The sequence below is a fragment of the Peromyscus californicus genome, unplaced genomic scaffold (genome assembly GCF_007827085.1).
Source record: "Peromyscus californicus insignis strain IS unplaced genomic scaffold, ASM782708v3 Scaffold_3__1_contigs__length_106647218, whole genome shotgun sequence".
Lineage (NCBI taxonomy): Eukaryota > Metazoa > Chordata > Mammalia > Rodentia > Cricetidae > Peromyscus > Peromyscus californicus.
Genome location: NW_026294551.1, coordinates 24993893 through 25016472, shown reverse-complemented (window position 1 = coordinate 25016472; position 22580 = coordinate 24993893). Strand labels below are relative to the sequence as shown.

Sequence of the window (22580 nt, the reverse complement as noted above, 5' to 3'; positions counted from 1 at the left end):
CACAGTTACAAAAATAAATGTAGCCTTTATTACCAAGTAATAAAATAAAAGCCACAATTACCCGTAGCACAGGGCAGCAGGATGAAGTGATTAAATGAATAATGTTACATTCTCTGGGGAGAAACTGGGTTTTAAGAATTACAGTGCCTGGCATTTAAGTGTTTTAAAAGTAAAAATCCAAATACGATTTAAGTTGAATTAGGAACTGGTAGAAGAAGGAAATGGCTTGACTAATGTGTGGGTGAAGAGAGCCTCTGAGGGCCACAAGGTCTGTAATCACAGCTCCAAAGGCCGAGACAGGAGGATCAAGGTCAGCCTCGGCTAGGATAAATGTTTTTGGTTTTTTGTTTTGTTTTTAAAAAAAGAGGGAGCCTAGAAGTTCCCTGGCCAACGAGGGCTTCTGGTGAAAAACAGAAAAAGAAATGGCAGTGAAGACACAGGAGTGGCCCCTGGGCTCGTGTCTTAGATTTTTAAATTATTACAGGATAAAGGAGAAGCTAGGAAGCTAGACATGAGGTTCATGCCAGTAATCCAGCATTCAGGAGGCTGAAGCAGGACAGGCACCACCACCAGGACAGCCTGAGCCAGTAAGGGCCCTGTCTCAAAAGACACACAGTGAAGCAGCAGCAGCCACCTGTGTGGTGCTATAGAAGATCTGAAGTTCAAGGTCATCTTCTGATACGTAGAAAGTTCAAAGCTGCCGGGCGGTGGTGGTGCATGCCTTTAATCCTAGCACTCGGAGGCAGAGGCAGGCCGATCTTTGTGAGTTCAAGGCCAGCCTGGTCTACAGAGTAAGTTCCAGGAAAGGCGCAAAGCTACACAGAGAAACCCTGTCTCGAAAAACAACAACAACAACAACAAAAAAAAACAGAAAAAAGTTCAAAGCTAGCCCGAGCTACAAGAGACCCTGCCTCAAAAAATATATATATAGATATATCGATATAGATATATATAGAGAGAGAGCCAGGAAATAAATAGCTTCCACATTCTTTTCTTTTACGCCACAGCATACTAACAACATGGTCCTGTGTCCTGCACCATTGGGCTGCCCCATATGAGACTCTAAGGAATAGAGGGGACTACATACTTGGCAGGTGGTCCTTCCTGAAGCCAGTCCTTAGCTATGAATACAACCTAACACATTTGTAGAGGGCAAAGTCATGTCCAAATGTCAAAAGGTTAGCTAACCCCGCTAGATTCTGTCAGTCACCCCAAAGCTCCTCCCAAACCAGAGACAGAGAGAAAACAAGCCACGCCCCTTACCATGTTACTTCCTGATAAGGTTCAGTGTGGCTTTACACACAGTAAAATCATCAATCAAAATGTTGTCACAAAGCTATCTTTTAAAGCATGTATAAAATATACACTTGTACATACACACATTAGACTCTTACATCTCGAAGACAAATATTTAACAGTTCACTTAGGGCTTTTTTGGGTACTGTTGTATCTTCCAGTTTTGTGTCACTCTCTTGACTCTTCTTGACACTTGGCTATTCTGTCAGAAGATCTACTAAATAAAGTCAGTGCTCCTTTATCCCAGTAAGCAGAGTCTATCTGGGCTGTGCAGAGAGGTCTCTGGAAGGTCTGATCCATTCATTCAGGTGGGAGGGAAGAGGTGTGGCAAGCATCCCGGCCCCCAGGACAGCCCAGTGCCCAGCCATTAGAACACAGTCAAATCCCACAGTGCATCCAGCCAAAGGTCCTGAGGGTCCCCAAATCAAGTCACATTGGTTTTTAAAGAATGTACCATGTTTCAGGAGTCAATGGACAAGGGGCACTTTGAACAGTGGTGGTTTTTCATCTGTAGAAGAAGCCATTTGAACTCTTATAAAGAGAATTTTAAGGACTCCGCAGCCTTCCTGGAGAATTCAGGAAAACCAGTAAGAGGGACTGGTTTTCATCTTTTCATGAAGCTCTTCTCCAGAGCTACTGGTGTTCTCTGTAGAGAATGGATGTTGCGCTTTACCCGGTCCTCCAGGGAGGAAGTAGATGCGCTCTCCAGCTTCATGCGACTAGGGAAGAGAAGAGACAGGTGAATGGGAAAAAAGAACATTTTTTTCAACTGGTCTACTCTGGCAGAATCGGAAACACCAGGGTTGTCGTCAGAAAGCAACTGTAGACACACAAGTTTTTTTCAGCCCACATAGACGATTTTCAAATGACTCCGTCTGGAACCAAGGTTTTTAAATGTCCATACGGGAAAATTCATCTGTTTTTGGAAAACAAGTCATGTCTTATTGGAAAAAGGTTTTCTGAGCCATAAATTTTTACTTAAAAGGAAGGCCAAAGAATTTCAGTGATGTGGGAAAAGTACCAATGACTTCTACTTCAAATAAAAACTCCCACTGCCTGGCTAGAAACTGGGAGCAGCACCAAAGGGGGCTCCAAGCTAAGTCCCAAGGTCTCTGGAGAGAGGCGAGCAACACCACCAAGCCCCTGGCAGTGGGTCTGCTGCAGCATGGCCTCCTGGAGCCTGTGCAGGCGGAGCCCAGGCATGAACAAGTACTTACTGGATGAACTTGCCAGAGCGAGGGTCCAGCTGCTCCCGTCTGCGTTCCCGCTCGTCCTCCTTGGCATGCCTCTTGAGAGTGTTCAGCCTCTCCTCCTCCCTCCACCTGGCATTTGCCATCATCTCCTGGCGCTTCCGCTCTAGCTCCTCTGCTGAGAGTTTTCTGTAGAGCACAGAAACCATCCAATCGGTTCTACCCCTTCCCCAGCAAAACAAAACAAGGAGCAAAGCATGCAGGCAGGTCCACAGGCTTGCCAGCTCCTAGCTCTCCAGAGAAATAAGAGGAACGGTGCCACGTCCGGATGAGTTCCCTTCCTTTGGACACCTCAGTCCAGCGGTTCCCAAGAAATCATGAAGACTTTCGGTGAAGGATTTCATAATCACACTCAGTAATCTCTAGGATAATTCTTTTAAAACAACAGACTTAAGTGCTAACCAAGAACCTAACCTTACAGGAGTATGTTTTCACCACTGACAACTTACAGAGCAAATGAGGGCCATCCACGTGACTCTTGCTATCTCCTACTCCATAAGGGAGGCTTAAAAACTCATGGACTGGCCAGGCAGTGGTGGTGCATGCCTCTAATCCCAGCACTCAAGAGACAGGCGGATCTCTCTTGAGTTCGAGGCCAGCCTGGTCTACAGAGCAAGAGCCAGGACAGGCACCAAAACTACAGAGAAACCCTGTCTCGAAAAACCAACCAACCAACCAACCAACCAAACACCTCATGGTTTGAAAGAAAGAAAGAAAGAGAAAGAGAGAGAGAGAAAAGAAAGAAACAGCTCAGTGGTTGGGAGCACTGGCTGCTCTTCCAGAGGACCTGGGTTCAAGTCCCAGCACCCACACGGCAGCTCACAGATGTCTGTAACACCAACCAGTTCCAGGCTGTGACACCAGTTCCAGGGGATCTGACACCCTCACACAGACATACATGCAGGCAAAAAGCAAAACAAAAATAAAGAAAAAACAAAACCCCATGGATATGGGGATTGAGGAGATGTCTCAATGGGTAAGAGCACTTGCTGTGCAAGAATGAGGTCCTGAGTTCAAATCCATAGCACCAGTGTAAAATCTGGGCATACCCACATATGCCTGTAACCCTGGCATTAATTGGCAAAGATAGGCAAATCCCAGGAACTGGATGGCCATTTAGCCTAGCCAAATCATTGAGCCCCAACTTCAGAGAAAGACCTGGTTCAGTGAGTTAGAATGCTGTGGACTATTTGTTTGACTATGTAAGATGTGTTACATTTGTTTATGTTGCAGAATATTTGTTTAAGTAAAGATGTGTTACATTTGTTTAATTATATTGCTGTTTTACCTTGCCTGCCTAAGACACCTGATTGGTCTAATAAAAAGCTGAATGGCCAATATCAAGGGAGAAGGTACAAGTGAGACTTTGGGGCAGGGAGAGTAAGTAGGAGGAATTTAAGCTGGAAAAAAAGAAAGAAAAAGAGACGCCAGGGAAACGCCAGGGGCCAGTCAGCCAGACACAGAGGAAGCAAGAAAGTAGGACATACTGAATGAAAGAAAGGTAAAAAGCCTGAGGCAAAATGCAGAAACAGGTTAAATTCAGTTAAAAGAGCTAGGGGGACAGGCCTAAGCTAAGGCCAAGCATTCATAATTAATAATAAGTCTCCATGTCTTTATTTGGGGGCTGGTAGGTGGCCCAAAGAAAATTCCAATGACTGATGTCCTCTGACCTCCCCACGTGTGAGTAGGGGTGTACAGGAAACACACATTCATGGATACAACCCAAGAATATACCACTTTGGGATGAAGCTAGATGCCAGCAACCTGACTTAATGACCTAAATAATAGGTAGATCTTAGCCAGGCGGTGGTGGTGGTGGTGGTGGTGATGGTGGCGTACGCCTTTAATCCCAGCACTCGGGAGGCAGAGCCAGGCAGATCTCTGTGAGTTCGAAGCCAGCCTGGGCTACCAAGTGAGTTCCAGGAAAGGTGAAAAGCTACACAAAGAAACCCTGTCTCAAAAAACCAAAAAAAGGTAGGTCTTTTTCCCTGGCATTCATCCTAAATGAAGTTAGAACAAAAAAAAAAAGAAGTGATGAACAGATTAGTCACCACTTAACATCTAGTCAGACATCTAAATCTATTGCTTCTAAAATGGGTATGTTATAGTTTGTACATAGTTTGTGATATACAGATTTCTCTTTAAAGGGAATGACAGTTCAATTTTTTAAAAAATTGTTCATTTGGAGAAACAAATTAAAATAGGAAAACCTGACGTTTAATACGTTCCTGACTTACCTGGTGTATCCAGAAGCATGCCGCCTCTGGTAGACCTCCTTTTTAGGTGATGGACTATCTCTCTCTTTCCTGTTTACCTTAGAGGCATGCCTGTAATGAACACAGAGGGGACAAGCCTTTTATATGGGGATTATTAGTATATCCCTCAACCAATGGAGTTCCCTTAAAAGTATAATCCAGGCTGGGGCCAAAAAAATGGTTCAATGGCACTTGCCCCCAAGCCTGATAACCTGAGTTCAATCTCTGGGAATCCATATGGTGGAGGATAGAACCAACTCCCTCAAATTGTCCTCTGACCTCCACAAAGCATGCAGTTACACAAATGTAGACACACACACACAATCTTTTAAAGTGTAATTCAGGGCCTCAGGAGGCTCCGCAGTTAAGATTTCTTGCTAGGCCGGGCGGTGGTGGCGCACGCCTTTAATCCCAGCACTCGGGAGGCAGAGCCAGGCGGATCTCTGTGAGTTCGAGGCCAGCCTGGACTACCAAGTGAGTTCCAGGAAAGGCGCAAAGCTACACAGAGAAACCCTGTCTCGAAAAAACCAAAAAAAAAAAAAAAAGATTTCTTGCTAGATAAGTCTGAGGACCAGAGCTGAGATCCCAGCACCCACATAACAAGCCAGGCAGTTCTCTGCATGCCTGTATCCCCAGCACTGAGTCGGGAGAGACAGGAGAATCTCTGGCAATTGTGAGCTTCCAGCCTGGCCAAAAGAAAAAGAAGCCCCAGTTCAGGGAGAGACTGCCTTGATGGAATAGGGGAGAGTGGCAGGAGACATCCAACATCTCCACACAAGCACAGTACGTGCACCTACCCACACGTGTGCATACACTGCACACACACTACACTCACATACAGAAAAAGTAAAGCCCAAAGAGGAGGGGAGAGTCTGCCAGCACAATACGGTCCTCCAAATGTCATTGTTATGATCACATGTAATTATAGTGAGGTGGGGAAAGGAATGATGGAGAGGAGATAAAGCTGAGACATCTAAGACTGGAAATGACGAACATCACCCAAACCAAACACCTGCTGTGACCAGGCCCTTAGGGTCACAGATTACTTCCCAGTGAACTCCCACACTCACACTTTGCTGGGCCTTGGAGACCGAGACCTTCTGCCCGGGGATCGAGACCTCCTGTCCCGGGACCTCTCTTCCTTGGAGCTCTTCCTGCTGACATGTCTGGGGGGTGAGTGGGAGGAGCTTCTTGAGCGGGAATGGTTCTTCATCTCCCTTCGCTCAGCCATCAGAGAACCCTGGTCGGAGTCCCTCACCTGAGTCATTAAGGAAGACACGAGAAACCATTCATAGGAAAATCTTGCTGTTCAAACAGAAGTGTAGTACAGCAAGGGAAGAATGAACGATGAGATTCTTTAAATTTGCCAAGAGTAATCAAGCTGACTATACAGCTGCATGGGGGGGAGGCACACACCTGACTCCTAGTACTCAGAATGCTAAAGTAAGAGGATTGTAAGTTCAAGGACAGCTTGTATTATATTCTGAGACTCTGTCTTAAAGGAAGGAAAGGGGGAAAAAAAGAGCTGGGCATAATGGTACACATATACTATCCCTAGCAACTCAGGAGGCAAAGGCAGGAAAATCAAGTTTGAGACTAATTTAAACTAGATATGGAAATCCTATTCAGAAAAGCTAAGAGTTGCCTGTCATATTTATAATCCCAGCATTCAGGATGCAGAAGTCAGAATTTTTGAGATTCTGTCTTAAAAACAAAAGAACAAGAGCCCAGAGCTCACACCTTTAACCCCAGCACTTGGAAGAGAGGCAGGTGAGCTGTAGACCACCCAGGGCTACACAGTAAACCCTGTATGAAAAAACAGACCAAAACAGCCAGAAGTGTCAGGGTACTGTATTCCTAGCACCCAGGAGGCGGAAGCAGGAAATTCAAGACCAGAATTTCAAGGTCAGCCAGCCTTAGCGCCACAGTGAGATCCAGGTTAGCCTTCACATAATTCCTCAAAAATACAAAACAAAGCCTGGAGAGATAGCTCAGGAGTTAGGAGTACTTGCTGTTCTCCCAGAGGACCTGGGTTTGGTTCCTGGCATCTACCTAGTAGCTCACAACCATTTTTAACTTCAGATCCAGAGGATCCAATACCCTCTTCTGATTCCATGGGCACGAGGCACTCATCTGGCATGCACATATAAATGCAGGCAAAAATACGCATACACATAATATAAAAATATATAAATCTTAAAGAAAAAAAATACAAAAACAAGCCAGGTGTGGTGGCATATGGCTTTAATCCCAGCACTGGGAAGGCAGTGGCAGGAGGATGTCTGTGGGTGCAAGGACAGCCTGGTCTACTTAAGGAGTTCCAGGACAGCCAGGGATACACAGTGAGACTCTATCTCCAAATAAACAAACAAACGAATGAAGGAATGAATGTAAGAAATAAACCAAGGCTGAGGCTGTAGTTCACACACAAAGCACTTGCTGGGCATATGCAAGGCCTGGGTTCCATCCCAAGCACTTCACAAAAATTAAAATACAAAAGTGAGGATGGCCGTTGGTCAAAAGCCATTAAAATGTATACATTTCGTATCAATTACTTGCAGTTCTTGGAGGGATGATAAGTGCTCCAACTAGTGATTTCTCTACTTAGAGGACTCTCTGGAAGAGGCAAAAGGCTCAAGGATAAGGAGCAGGCTTAACCTCCAGCAGCCCCAGGCTCCACTCTCCAAACTCCCCTGCTCTCTGCAGGTGTCAAGGGTGACAAACTGCACATTCCCATAGTCACTCCCTTTGAAAAGCCCACATCTCTACCTGTAAGCCATATCCAGGGACTTTGGACAAAACAGGACAGGAATTTGCCATCTTCTTTTGAGATCTAAGAGATTAAAACATAGACACATTCACTGGAAAAGAAAAGGCACAGGAGTCCAGTTTGAATCTCTCCTGCTGAGAAGTGCAGCCTCTCCCAGTGCCCAGCTAGTACTGCCATTGCTTGGCAGCGCCTTTCTCTATTGGGACTGTCTTCGCTGGAAGACATCAGCACAGGCGAGTTTTTCCTGTGAAAAGCCGTGGGCAGAGCTCTCAGCCTCAGCGCCTGAACACATTCTCCTCTCACCTCGTGTTGCTATTCCGGGGACTAATCGTGAGTCAGCAGCAACAGAGCTGACTGTCCCTGCGGGAAGACGCGGAATGGGCCCACATGGTCCCATTAATCCATTTTTACAAAAAGAGGGAGAGAGACTACAGTAAACCCCTTCAGTCCCGAGGACTCCAGCTGAGTTGAAAGTGTCCCGTCAGGAGTTCTGACCTAAGATCTGGGAGGCGAAGGTCAGCCTATCCAAGAGTGCACCAGGAGACAGACTTAGCATCTCCAAAGAACTCTAACGTCAGAGGCCAGCTCTGCAGTACAGAGCGCACATCTGCACGGTCCCCACGGAACCCCCAGTGCCTGGTGCTCGGCTCCTCCCGTGGGATGGATGAGTGAGTGGGTAGGAAGTCTTGCTGAGGGAGGCTGGCGACACCTGCTCACCTGCCCTGGCCGTGCTCACTCTCACTGCTGGAGCGGTCACTGCTGGAGCTTCTGTGTTTATGTTTCTTGTGCTTCTTTTTCTTCTCCTTCTTTTTCTTCTTCTCCTTCTTTTCCAAACTCATTTGCAACTGAAATGTCCAGAACATAACCACAGGAGAGCTCTAAGACCCTGTTAGTACCTGGTGTAGGGAACGGCTCACATACAAAATGGCCCAGGATACTGTCAGGGCATCCATGTTGGGCACAAATGTACTCCAGACCCCCTAAAAAAACTCTCTGGTAAGCAAGCAAGGAATCCACATTTAAAAATTATGATTTTTTTTTTTTTTTTTTTTGGTTTTTCGAGACAGGGTTTCTCTGTGTAGTTTTGGTGCCTCTCCTGGATCTCGCTCTGTAGACCAGGCTGGCCTCGAACTCACAGAGATCTGCCTGGCTCTGCCTCCAGAGTGCTGGGATTAAAGGCGTGCGCCACCACCGCCCGGCTTAAAAATTATGATTTTGAGACCAAGTCTCATCATGTACGTCTGGCAGGCCTGTGACTCACTTATTAACAGCACGTGCCACCAAGCCTGACAACCTGAGTTCAATTTCCAGGACCGCTCACACGCCATGGCAAACATACCCATGCACATACACAAGGAAATGAAAAAAGAAAAAGAAAAAGAAACTGAAGACATGTAGCTCTTTCCCAACCGAAAGGAAATCAACCATAATTAAGCTGTTAAGATAAGCTAGCATAAAATCACCAGGAGATAGTATGTAAAAAAACAAAAATTGAGGCCGGGCAGTGGTGGCGCACGCCTTTAATCCCACCACTGGCAGAGTCAGGCGGATCTCTGTGAGTTCGAGGCCAGCCTGGTCTACAGAGCGAGATCCAGGAAAGGCACAAAGCTACACAGAGAAACCCTGTCTCGAAAAACCAAAAAAAAAAAAAAAAAAAATTGAGCCAGGTGGTGGAGGTGCATGTCTATAATCCCAGCACTCCAGAGGCAGAGGGAATCTTTGAGTTTGAAGCCAGCCTGGTCTACAGAGTGAGTTCTGGGATAGCCAGGGCTACACAGAGAAAACCTGGCTCAAAAAAACAAAAACAAAAACAAACAAACAAAAAATTTTAAGCCTCGTAATCATGCCATTCCGGTTGAGGAAGGAGGACTGGAGTTCCAGACTGGCCTGGACCACAAAGTAAGTCCTGTCTCAAGAACCCAGGAAGAAGTCATTTATAAAAGTCAGGCTACTTCCTAAAAGGAAATGGAAAGATGGCCTAGTGTTAAGAAGCCGACGGAGGGCTAGAGAGATGGGTCAGTACTTAAGAGCACTTACTGCTCTTCCAGAGGACCCAGATTCAATACCTAGGATCCACAGAACAATGCACAACCATCCATAACTCCAGTTCCAGGAGATCTGATGCCCATTTCCTGCCTCCTCAGATACCACAAATTCACACAATGCAGACACACGTGCAAACAAACACACCCCAACACCATCTTGGTGCATATTTGATGCATGACTTACCAACTCTTTGATTTTCTTCATTTTCACAGGATTGTTCAGGACCTCTCTTTTTTTCTCCTCCTCTTTCTTCCTAAATAGAAGGAACATTTTTAATGACTCTTTCTTTTGCAAAGAGAATTGTGTTATCCTCTGCAGCAAACGAGACAGGATAGTGTGGAGAAAATGATGTGGGGACAGCGCAGTGCATGACAGGGAGATCAATCTCGTGGCATTTGGCTTCACATCGAAGGCTTCCCTCATGGTTAAGGAATCCACCGGGTGTGGACCTGCAAATCCCCTGAGTGCAACATTTCAAAACAACCTCCACTGCTTAGCATAAAAACAGACCCATCATCTGAGCTATAAAGACAACAGAACGGCTCTTCTTTTGAGAAGTGAGTGTGTGAGTGTGTATGTATGTATACACAATGGTTCTTCTTTTGAGAAGTGTGTGTGTGTGTGTGTGTACACAATGGTTCTTCCTTTGAGAAGTGAGTGTGTGAGTGTGTATATGTGTATACACAATGGTTCTTCTTCTGAGAAGTGAGTGAGTATGTGTATGTATACACAATGGTTCTTTTGAGAAGTGAATGTGTGCATTTTCTTTTGAGAAGTGAGTGTGTGTGTATACACAATGGTTCTTCTTTTGAGGAGTGTGTGTGTGTGTGTGTGTGTGTGTGTGTGTGTGTGTGTGTACATTGGTGCTGGGAACTGGAGAGATGGCTCAGCAGTTAAGAGCACTGGCTGCTTTTCCAGAGGACCTGGGTTCCATTCCCAGGCCCCACATGGCAGCTCACAACTGTCTGTAACTCCAGTTCTCTTCTGGCCTCTGTAGGCACCAGGCATGCACACAGTACACAGATACACATGCCAGGAAAACACTCATACACAGGAAATAAAATTTTTAAATAAATAAATAAATAACAAGAACATCACAAAGTTTTCAAATTTTAACCATTTTGAAAATATATCATTTGGAAACAAGTTAGGGATATAACAAGCAAATATTAATGAAGAGTTGGTTGTGATAGTGCAGAACTCAGTACTCAGGAGGCTGAGGAGAGAAGATGCCAATTCAAGGCCAAGGCTACTGCCTCAATAAATCATAAAGCTGGGCATGCTAACACACATCAGAGGGTGAGGAATTCAGTCACACTCAGCTACAGGGCGGATTTGAGGCTGGCCTGGACAACGTAAGACCTTGTTTCAAATAAACAAGTAAGCAAAACCGGGTAGTAAGAGGGCTCAGTCAGGAAAGTGCTTGCCACACAAGCAGCAGGCCCTCAGATTCCACCTCCCCAAACCCACGGAAAAAGCTGAGAGAGCCAGGGGTGGCAGCATGTCTTTAATCCCAGCATCAGGAGACAGAGGTATGAGCTCAAGGTCAGCCTAGTCTAGATATCGAGCTCTAGGCCGACCAAGGTTACATACTAAAACCCTGTCTCAAAACCAGTAACTACAGTAAAGAAAGCTGAGCAGAGCAGCACACAGCCACAATCCTAGTGCTCTGGAGGCAGCAACAGGAAGATCCTGGGGCTTGCTGCCAGTGTAGATGAATCGGCAAGTTCCAGGTTTGGTGAGAGTCTATCTCACAAAGTAAGGCAGAGAGGGCTGTTGAAAGAGCCTGCCGCCCGGCCCAGCTGCTGAGGTCAAATCCCTAAGGCTCACAGGTGGAAGGAGAGAACCAACTCCCAAAAGTAGCCCTCTGACCCATACACACACACCCTGGGATGTATGCACATGTGCGCACACACATGCACACTCGGACACACACAAAGAAGGAAGAATGATTGAGAAAGGCATTAAATGTCAACTTACAGCCTCCACAAACCGGTAAGCACGCACATGCACATATATACACTAACACACACACATCTAAAAACAAACAAACAAAATTAAAAAGCAAGGAAGGAGGCGAAGGAAAAGGACTGAGAGTCACTTGCTGGCTATACGATTTCAGCGGGGACGGAAAGGGAGTGGGGGTTAAGGGACATTTACCTCGTAGTCAACTCTACACCAATTTCCCAGATTCCCAAGGAACAAGCAAGTGTCTGTCATCTTGCTTCTACCTCCTTTTTATTTTAATACGATTTTTATTGTCTTTCATTTGTGTGTGTGTACACACGTGAGTGTGAGGTACATAAGTACTGGTGCCCAGGGGTGCCAGAGGCTTTGGCTCTTCCTAGAGCTGCAGTTCCACACACATCTCTAAGCTACCCTATATGGGCACTGGGATCCCAACTCAGGTCCTCCTCGGCAGGAGCGATACATTCTCTTACCAGCAAAGGTATCCCCAGCCTTTTACCTCTCATTTTTATTTAAGGGTTAAAGATAGGTGGGTACAGTATCAGGACCTAATATCATGAATGTAATAAGTCAATACAATTAATGTAATTAATGAATATCATAAATATAGTTATTGAATGAAAAAAAAAAGATAGGTGGATAAATCTTGTCTGGCTTGGAACATTTGCCAATATCCTTTCATACAGCTACATCAGGGACCCTCACAGGAGCTCTTTCTCACTACCCAGAAGCAATAACGGATACAGGGGTGTGGAAAACAGGAGCAGCTATAAAGCAAAAGAAACAGCAGCCCTGGAAGAGTCCCCGGGTATCTCTGTAACAACCCTTCCCAAACCCCAGCCCTTCCCCAACCCCCAGCCCTTCCCAACCCCCAGCAGTACCTGATGATGAAGAGAGGGTCTTCCCGGATTTTGCTGGCCATGTCAAGAAGGGAATTGGCACCTGACGGGGCAAAGATAGAGCCTGGGAGGAGTCCTGTCTCAGAAGAACAGCCTGCCTCCTTCTCCTCCATCTTCTCAAAGACATACTTGTCAATGGGGCGACCCAGCAGGTACTCATCACGGTTCACCATCCCACCAGGTCCCTGGTACATCCAATCCAACTTTTCTTCTTTTTTCCTGGTTCAAGGGGAAAAAAAAGATATAGTTATAGATAGATCAGACAGACAGACAGACAGACACACACACACACACACACACACACACACACACACACACACACACACACACACAGAATGGAGAGTCCTGTCAAACTCCACACAGACCCTGAGCTGATCAGCATTGGACTGCCTCTGCAGATACCTACTGTAAACCAAACACCATTCTCAACTTGGCAGACATGAAGAAATGATTCTTATAAATGAATAGAGATCCTTTTCACAAAGACAATTAATGAGGAAAAAACAGAATCCTCCAGCTAAGGCATGGATCTCCACTTAGTTACCTAGTCTCCACTACCAAGTTTATACATTATCTCCTCATGTCAAAGATCATCTTAAACGATAAACATATTCTACCTCAGCACCCAGAACAACCTCATCAATCCCACACACAGCTGTATTCACTGCCTATCTTTGCACTTGACACAGCAGCCCCAGAGGTGCTACATACTTGAGAAGGAGAAATGACAGAGATACCTGTTAAGTAAATGATGCTTGCACTGGGAAAAAAAAAAGCCAGGCACTATTGGCACACACCTTTAATCCCAGCACTCGGGAGGCAGAGGCAGGGAGAACAGATAGATCTCTTAAGAGTTCGAGGCCAGCCTGGTCTACAGAGTGGTTCCAGGACAGCCAGGACTATTACACACACACACACACACACACACACACACACACACACACACACACACACACACAAAAGAAATAAAACCAAAAAAAAAAAAAAAAGGAAATGAAGCTTTAATACAAAAGAGGAGGACCAGCCAACCAGCTGGATGGTGGTGGCGCACGCCTTTAATGCCAGCACTCAGGAGGCAGAGGCAGGTGGATCTCTGAGTTCGAGGCCAGCCTGGGCTACGGAGTGAGTTCCAGGATAGGCTCCAAAAACTACACAGAGGAACCCTGTCTGGAAAAACCACACACACACACACACAAAAACAAAAAAAAAAGGGGGGGGGGACCAAATGTCACAACATCATACCTGACATCATTTCTTTCCTTGTGGGAAGATACAGAGGTGTGAGAATGGAACCTTTATGTGACAGACGGTAACAGGATGCTGAACCCTTTTTTTTAAATAATTTAATTTTATATGCATGAGTGTTTTGCTTGCATGTATATCTGTGCACTGAGTGTCTGGCACCCTCAGAGGCCAGAAGAGGGCAATGGATTCTCTGGATATTTTTAATGAAAATAATTAATTTAAGCCAATACAAACATGACCACTTATAACTTTTTTGTCTATTAAAGGGATCTGTTTGGAAAAGCCTTAGTCTGTAATTAAGAACTGACTGTGGTTGTTGAGTCAGACTGCAAACAGCTCGCCTGGCTTACCCACACTGCTAGTCAAGATGGAAGGTTACAGTGAATGCTGGGTTCTGGCAGACCAGGAGACTGGGAGGGAGGGTGGTCTTTACAATGGGGACCACAGACGGTGGCCTCCAGGTAATCACAGGCTTTCCTAATTCTCCTGTGCAGGTAAATAACAGACTAGGAGGGAGTCTGACAGCTGTGAAGACCAGGGCTCCCAGGGAAGAGCTGTTCCAGGCTGGCTGAGGATGACCTTAACTTCTTATCCACCTATTTCTACCTCCTGAATGCTAGGATTACAGCCCTCTGCCATTACACCCGGTTCATGCTGCACTAGGGATCAAGCCCAGGGCTTTGGGCATGCTAGGTAAGCACTCTACCAAATAAGCTCCGGGGTTTTAATTTACTTTAAAATTTTTATTTATCACCGGGTGGTGGTGGCGCATGCCTTTAATCCCAGCACTCGGGAGGCAGAGCCAAGTGGATCTCTGTGAGTTTGAGGCCAGTCTGGGCTACAGAGCGAGATCCAGGAAAGGCACCAAAACTACACAGAGAAACCCTGCCTTGAAAAAACCAAAATAAATAAATAAATAAATAAATAAATAAATAAATAAATGTATTTACCGTTAGTGTGTGTGTATAATAGAGAGGGTCATACACATTACAGAAAGGACAACCTTCAGGAATTGGTCTCTCTTTCCAGGGTCATCTGGCAAGTAGCCAAGGTTGGGTTTGAACTCCTAATCCTTTTGCCTCTTCCTCCAAGTGTGGAGGTTTCAGGCATGCACAATCATACCTAGTGGTTTCGTTTGTGACAAGATCTTTTTTTTTTTCCAGAGCTGAGGACCGAACCCAGGGCCTTACACTTGCTAGGCAAGTGCTCTACCACTGAGCTAAATCCCCAACCCAATCTTTTTTTTTTTTTTTTTTTAATGTGTATGTGTGAGTGACTTCTGTGTATATGTGCACCACATGCCTATCTGGTGACTGTGGAGGTCAGAACTGGAACAGGCAGTTGTGAGCTGTCTAATATGGGTGCTGGGAATGGAACTCGGGGTCTCTGCGAGAGCACTAAACGTCCTTAACCACTGAGCCATCTCTCCAGCCCTTAATTTTTTTTTTTTATTTATATGTAGGTATACAATGTGTATGAGGTGGAAGGCACAGGAACCCTCTGAACTGTGAGCAGTCATGTGGGTGCTGGGAACTGAACCTGGGTCCTCTGCAAGAGCAAAAGAGCAACGAGTGCTTTAACCTTGAGCCATCTCTCCAGCCCTCATTCCCTTGTGTTGTTCGCTTTTTTTTTCCCCAGGGTTTCCCTGTTATCTAGGCTGGCCTCAAACCAGAGGTGTTCTTACCTAGGCCTCCAGTTTGTTTTTGTTTGGTTGGCTGTTGTTTTTGGTTTTCAGACAAGGACTTCAAACCCACAGATCTCCTTGCCTCTTTTTTTTTTTTTTTTTTTTTTTTTTTTTTTTGGTTTTTCGAGACAGGGTTTCTCTGTGTAGCTTTGCGCCTTTCCTGGAACTCACTTGGTAGCCCAGGCTGGCCTCGAACTCACAGAGATCCTCCTGGCTCTGCCTCCCGAGTGCTGGGATTAAAGGCGTGCGCCACCACCGCCCGGCCTCCTTGCCTCTTAAAGTCCCTTTTACTCTACAGGAATTGGCTGAGGAAGGAACTGCCCCATCTTTATCTAGGGAATGCAAGGATCAAATGCCACTGTCTAGAACTGCAACCATGTAACACTATCAGCAAATACTAAAGAGATACTATGTTGCTCGGTGGTAGACTGTTTGCCTAGCATGTTTGAGGCCTTGGGTTTGATTCTCAGTTCCAGAAAGGGATTTGGAGATGGACAGCATTACATGTACGAGACATCGTCTTTGCTCCAAGAACAATGCCCGACAAAGACAGAAAAGATCACTTGAACCACAAGAGTGGAGTGAATCATTAAATCAATGGTGTTCAACTGGAGAAAGTCAAAGCATATAATTATACAAAGCATTCAGACCAGTCAAATGGACAAGTAAGTCAGCTACAAAAGCCATTGCGGGGAGGGGAATCCCTACCAGCTGCCATGAGGCACTACAGGTCCAGACTGCCTTTCTAGTCCTGAATATACTTTCTTCCCTCTCTCTCTTTTGTCTTTCCTTCTGGATGCTGGCCAGAACTAAGTATGCTTTCTCTAGCTCTTAGGGCTGCCTTACCTGAATTCCAAAAATCCCCTCCCCACCAGTGGCTGTGTATAGCCATGAAGCTGACCTCCATGCTGGCTTATCCCAAACAGTATGGCCTTTCCCCCCATTCTCTTCTCCATTCCCCACCTCCAGGCAACTGGGAAATTTATAGTTTGTCTGCCTTGGTTTTTAATAAATTGCCCTCAAAAAAAAAAAAATTGGCGGTTAAGGATTTAGCTCAGTGGTAGAGTGCTTGCCAAGGCCCTCCGTTCGGTCCTCAGCAGGGGGTGGGGGAGGTTGAGCATGGTGACAGATAACCTGCAATTCCAACACGCAGGAGGCTGATGCAGGGGACCAGCAGTCTGGGCTATAATGAGACCCTATCAGGACTTCTTAAAAAATTCAATTTGATGTATTTTTCCTGTATGTATGTGTACCACATGTGTGTAGTACCCAAAAAGGCCAGAAGAGGGTGGCAGATATTCTGGAACGGGAATTACAAGTTCTAAATTATAGATGGTTGTGAGCCAGTGTGTGTGCTGGGAATCAAACCTGGTCCTCTGCAAGTTCTCTTAACCAATGAACCATCTCACCAGCCCCAAAATAGGTAATTCTTAAAAAATTAAAAAATAAAAAAGAATTCATTTTCTTTTGTTTTGGTTTTATTTTTTTCAAGACAGGGTTTCTCTGTATAGCCTTGGCTGTCCTGGAACTCACTCTGTTTGTGCTGTTAAAACACTCTGACAAAAGCAACTTAAGGGACAGAGGGCTTATTCTGGCTCATGGTTCAAGATACAGCCCATCATGGCAGGGAAATCCAGGCAGCAGGAGCTAACTCAGCTGGGCACCCTGCATCCACAGGAGCTAACTCAGTTGTCACCCTGCATCCACAGGAGCTAACTCAGCTGGGCACTCTGCATCCACAGGAGCTAACTCAGCTGGGCACCCTGCATGCACAGGAGCTAACTCAGCTGGGCACCCTGCATCCACAGGAGCTAACTCAGCTGTCACCCTGCATCCACAGTCAAATGCTCAGTTTGCTGAGTCTCCTACAGCTCCAGATGGGCAGCACAGGAATAGTCCTGCCCACAGTCAAGATGAGTCTTCCCACATTAACTAACAGAATCAAGATAATCCCCACAGACATGCCCAGAGGCCCTTCTTCCAGGTGATCCTGGACTGTCAAGGTTCACAATTAACAGTTACCATCACCATTCCCTAAATACGTTGTATTTAATTTTAAAGTTCCAAAAAACCTCATTCACTGTAAAACATCAGAACCTCCCCAATCCATTTCCTGAAAGAATGGGATTTTCCCCTTATTTGCATGCCAAGGTGCTATGTCCACATACTGAAACTAAGTCTTACACACAACTGTGGATGTAACAAATCCCTCTGCCATGAAATTAAGGAAAACCCTTCAATATCCCATGGGGAAATGGGCCACATTTCACCCTGAAGGCTTGCCCATGACACATGAGCAGGGGAACAATAGAGAGGACTCGATTCAACCTGTCTGCACTTTCTGTCATTCTGATTTCGGAATGCACGGTACAGTGCATTTTATGCCTTTTATTTTCTTGAAATATACTCTCTTCTATTTCATGAGATAAGTAGGGTAATTATCTATTACTATTAGACTGAAAGTGACCAAAGGTAAAATTCAGCAAGACTGTCTACAGCCACAACGAGGCTTTTATTGACAGCCACCCTATCTACTTATTCCCATTAACCCCACTGCCCCCAAGAAGATGGGCTTGCAATACATTCACAGAGGCCTCAGGTAGCATAAAGACAATGATTCTTCATCACAGTCATGAGTATTTGTCAACTATCTAGAGGGAGCATGGTCTACACTAACTTGTTACATGTTATCACATCTGGTCCTCAACAACCCATACAGACTTGGGTATTATGACTTCCGGGATCCTACCGAGATACCCAAGGCTCCCACACCTTCTCTCTGGTACACAACTTAGGACACGCACAGCCAGTCTTAGAATCGAGTTGGTCAGGCTCCCAAATCCACACGCTGAATCACTGAACTCTTATGCAGCAGCCGGACTAGGCATGCAGCAAACACCCAGCTCCACACGCTGAATCACTGAACTGTTATGCAGCAGCCGGACTAGGCATGCAGCAAACACCCAGCTCCACACGCTGAATCACTGAACTCTTATGCAGCAGCCGGACTAGGCATGCAGCAAACACCCAGCTCCACACGCTGAATCACTGAACTCTTATGCAGCAGCTGGACTAGGCATGCAGCAAACAGCCAGCTCCTCTCTTACTTGACGGCCCCGACATCCTCGGCATAGCGCTGCATCTCTTCCCGAGCTCTCTCCTCTCGCAGCTCTCGCTGCAGCTCCTCAATCTTTTTCCGCTCGGCCTCATGTTTCTGCTCTGCCTTCCACACTTTCTCCACATTTCGAAGGGTCTGTGGGTGCCAGCTCTTCTTCAGGTTCTGTGAGTGAAAGGAAGGAGGGAAGGATTCAGAGAGTGGGAGGTGGAAGGTGATGAGGGTCTTCCCACAAAGACTAATTCAGATAATTAATCCCCAACAGACATACCCACAGTCCAACCCAACGTAGATAACTGTCACTGAGATTCTCTTTCCAGGTGATTCTAGATTACGCCAAGTAGTTCCCGACTACTTGACATCACTCCCGACTCACCCACCCTTGCCATACCCAGTACATGCAGGCATGTAAAGGCAAGAGAGCACGTGGGGAATGTAGATCAGGGAAGAGTGCTTTCCCAGCATGCATGAAGTGGTGGGAAACGCCTTCACAGTTTGAGGGTGGAACAGGCCTTTTCTGAGCTTCCTCCAAACACTTACAACCTTAGACTCCACTAGCCATGCCTACAATGGAGTTGATAACAGCAAGATAGGAGAAATAGGGCAAGGAGGAAGAGATCTATTCTGAAAGGCAACCTGGTTCACTGGGACAGTACATTCATTCTTATGCAAACCTCTCTCTCTCTCTCTCTCTCTCTCTCTCTCTCTCTCACTCACTCACTCTCTCTCTTTCTTTCCTTTTGATTTTTGAGACAGGGTTTCTTTGCGTAGCCCTGGCTGTACTGCAACTAGCTCTGTAGACCAGGCTGGCCTCGAACTCAGAGATCTGCCTGCCTTTGCCTCCCGGAAGGCTGCACCACCACAGATGGCCAGTTCAAACATCTTTTTTGTTATTGAGTCCTCTTAACTCTCCTGTGCCTAAACTCGCATGCTTACAATGTATCTAGACCTTTTTCAACCTTCCTTCCCAGGAACTGTCCCTGTCTCTTCCCTTCAATGAATGTTTCTCCTCTCTCCTCTCTTTACTTCGCTTCGAGCTGTAATCGCAGGAAGTTTCCCTGGGGAAGTAGCATCTAAGGATGGTTATAAAATAGCTGGTGACAGCCGGGCGGTGGTGGCGCACGCCTTTAATCCCAGCACTCGGGAGGCAGAGCCAGGCGGATCTCTGTGAGTTCGAGGCCAGCCTGGTCTCCAAAGCGAGTTCCAGGAAAGGCGCAAAGCTACACAGAGAAACCCTGTCTCGAAAAACCAAAAAAAAAAAATAGCTGGTGACATGGGAAGCTCTGTAAGAGAAAATGGCACTCACAACCACAGTCCCAGCGATGAGGAAAAACATAGCATAAATAATTCACTGTGGCTGGAGGCAGAGTGCACGCTAATGGAGGAGGTGTGTGGGATATAGCCAGCTGAGAAGCCAGCAGACCAGATCTTTTATAGACATGTGAAGGAACTGAACTGCACCCTGTTGATGGCGGGAAGTAAAACCTGAAAAGATGCAGGCAAAAGCATGTCCAGCTATCATGTGAAGAATGGATGTGAGAGGTGCAAATCTGGAGACCAGTTTAAGACTAAAGGAGATAAGATACACAAGGTACCTTGCAGGTGCAAAGCACACAGTCAGCAAGAACGCAGGTATGTGTGAGCACGGACACGTCTGTGCAGGCCGGGGCTATCGAGCTATCGAGCTCAGGCTACCCTCAAACTTGAGCTCCCTGACTCTACCTCCCAACACTGGAACTAAAGGCATGTACCATCTGCTTTCTTTCTTTACCTTTTCTTAACTGCCTTTCCTCCTTTACCAGGTCGTTTCATCCTTCCTTCCTACATTCTTTCCTTTGAGAAGGACTTCCTTCAACACACCATCACCACCACTACCACCACTACCACCACCACCACCACCAACCCACCCTTACTTTGTCCTACATAGGTCCTCCTTTCCATCCCAGGGCACAGATGGCAATTAATGTCTGGGGAAAATTGTAGATGTCATAACTAAGGGAGAGTCGAGTGCTAATGGCATCTTTGTGGCTAGAGGCTGCTGAATAGACAATTTGCAGGACAGCCCCCGCCATCATACACACAAAGATCTGGATTTCTAATTGATGTAGGAGGGCCCAGCACACTGTGGCTGGTACCACCCCTGCGTAGGTGGGCCAGACCATATAAGAAAGGTAGCTGAGTAAGCCAAGAGAAGCAAGCCAGTGAACAGCACTCCTCCATGGTTTCTGCCTCCAGGTTCCTACTTGAGCCCCTCCCTGGCTTCCCTTAATGATGGACTCTAACCTGTAAGATGTAATAAGCCCTCTCCTCCGAAAGTTGCTCTTGGTCCTGGTTTGATCACAGCAACAGAGAAACAAAGTAATGCACTGTCCATAAACAGTTATGTGAAGAACATACTAAACTAGACCAACTTTGCCGGGCAAGGATGGCTCACACCTTTAATCCTAGCACTCGGGAGGCGAGGCAGAGCCAGGCCGATCTCTGTGAGTTCGAGGCCAGCCTGGTCTACAGAGCGAGATCCAGGACAGGCACCAAAACTACACAGAGAAACCCTGTCTCGAAAAACAAACAAACAAAAATCTAGACCAACTTTGATGGAGTCCTAGAACTTGATCAAATTAAGAATACCTGACAAACTCAGTCTAATGGATAGATATCTAAACTAATATATTTATCGATTCAATTAGCTTCACTGTGAGAAGATCAATAGTTTTCTAATTTAGCTCTGTGCTTCGTGGATACTTCCACCTTATTTAAGGCATTAGTTCCCCACAAATGAACTACACGACTTCAGAGCAATTGCCGCTTAGCCTAAAAAAACTGTTATGAATACAGAAGACGCTACTTTGTCACTAAAAGCACAGCACTGATATAGAGAATGAAACAATGATGGACAAGATTTAAAATGGACTCTTCCAAAGAATCGAGGGGGACTGGGGCCCACACTTGGACAGTCCAGGTCCAGGATACAACTGTAAACTCCTAGCTAAGAAAAGGAACTATGTCCCAAGATAACATACACAAAATAAAGTCTGTGTGCCAAGATCTGCCTCCTTCCGTACCATGAGTCCAACTGTCCCGCTTCGTGACCGCAGACTTCCCAGCCGGGAGCCCCCGACCCCTTCCAATCACCAAACACAGACACCAGCAGACATCACTCGCCGCACATCTTCCCAAGTCTCATCCCAGTCCCTCCGTGGTCTTAACCATCCTTTCTCTCTCGGAGTTTACCAACCCCTTGTGTTGAAAACAAGACTTCATTACCAGGGTTACCCACTGCTACCCCCGACTTCCACCGCACCCCTGCCCGTTTCCGTCCCCGGCGCCAGTGGGTCTCGGGCCTCAATCCTAACTGCCCAGGCCTCCGGGCACTTACCAGGTCTCCGCCTCCCATGACGGTGGAGACGTTTCCTCAGTCCGTGGACCTGAAAGATTCAGCGGAGATGGAGAGGAAACGGCCTCAGGCCTCAGTTCTGAGACCCGCCTCACAGGACCTGATCCCTAAAGGAACCAGCTGCCCCTTTCCCCGCCCGCTCTCGATCGCACTTCCGGGAGTGGCGTCATATCGCTGCGTCGGCGGCTTGGAGCGATGACGTTGGCACGAGTCCTAAGTCTGCGAGACTCTAGAATCGTGTGTAGTTTCTGCCTACTCTCCGGGTTTAGATTGTCTCACTTTGGGTTCGCCTCACGTAACCACCCCTGTCCAAGGTCCCCAACTGTTGAAAAGCCACGGAAAAGGTTCTGTTGCCTTGGCAACGCATCAGGGCCCTCTGCAAGACGTCAGCATCCGCCAACCTAGGCCGCCTTCCTCGGGCACCGCCAAACCAGGATTTCCAATCTAGCTTTCAAAATTGGACTTTCGGCCAACTCTTTCACTCTCGGCTTGTTTTATAGAAATAGATACCGTCAAACGAAATTCCAAAAGTCAGATGTGGTGGCACACTCCCATCATCTCCGCGCTTCGAGATGGAGACTGGAAGATCAAGAGTTCAAGGCCAGAGTTGGCACAAAGTTTGAGGTTATCCTGGTCTGGAAGAACCTGTTTCAAAAAA

General features: G+C 46.4%; 1 protein-coding gene across 1 annotated transcript; it reads right to left on the bottom strand.

Annotated features, from left to right (window-relative positions):
- Positions 1-9: 9 nt before the first annotated feature.
- Positions 10-22076, bottom strand: Cwc25 (CWC25 spliceosome associated protein homolog). Its single transcript, XM_052757607.1, has 10 exons — positions 21905-22076; positions 18521-18693; positions 12467-12703; positions 9801-9870; positions 8289-8416; positions 7571-7634; positions 5872-6059; positions 4784-4873; positions 2514-2675; positions 10-2015 (listed from the first exon to the last, which is right to left on the bottom strand). The coding sequence occupies exons 1-10, from the start codon at positions 21920-21922 to the stop codon at positions 1901-1903; spliced, it is 1245 nt and encodes a 414-aa protein (XP_052613567.1). The 5' UTR covers positions 21923-22076; the 3' UTR covers positions 10-1900.
- Between the last annotated feature and the right edge of the window lie 504 nt (positions 22077-22580).

Coding starts and splice junctions, on each gene's coding strand:
- Cwc25 (XM_052757607.1), bottom strand. Junction 4,874..5,871: donor TCTCCAAGGCCCAGCAAAGT/GTGAGTGTGGGA, acceptor TGTTCATTACAG/GCATGCCTCTAAGGTAAACA. Junction 2,676..4,783: donor CATGCTTCTGGATACACCAG/GTAAGTCAGGAA, acceptor TGTGCTCTACAG/AAAACTCTCAGCAGAGGAGC.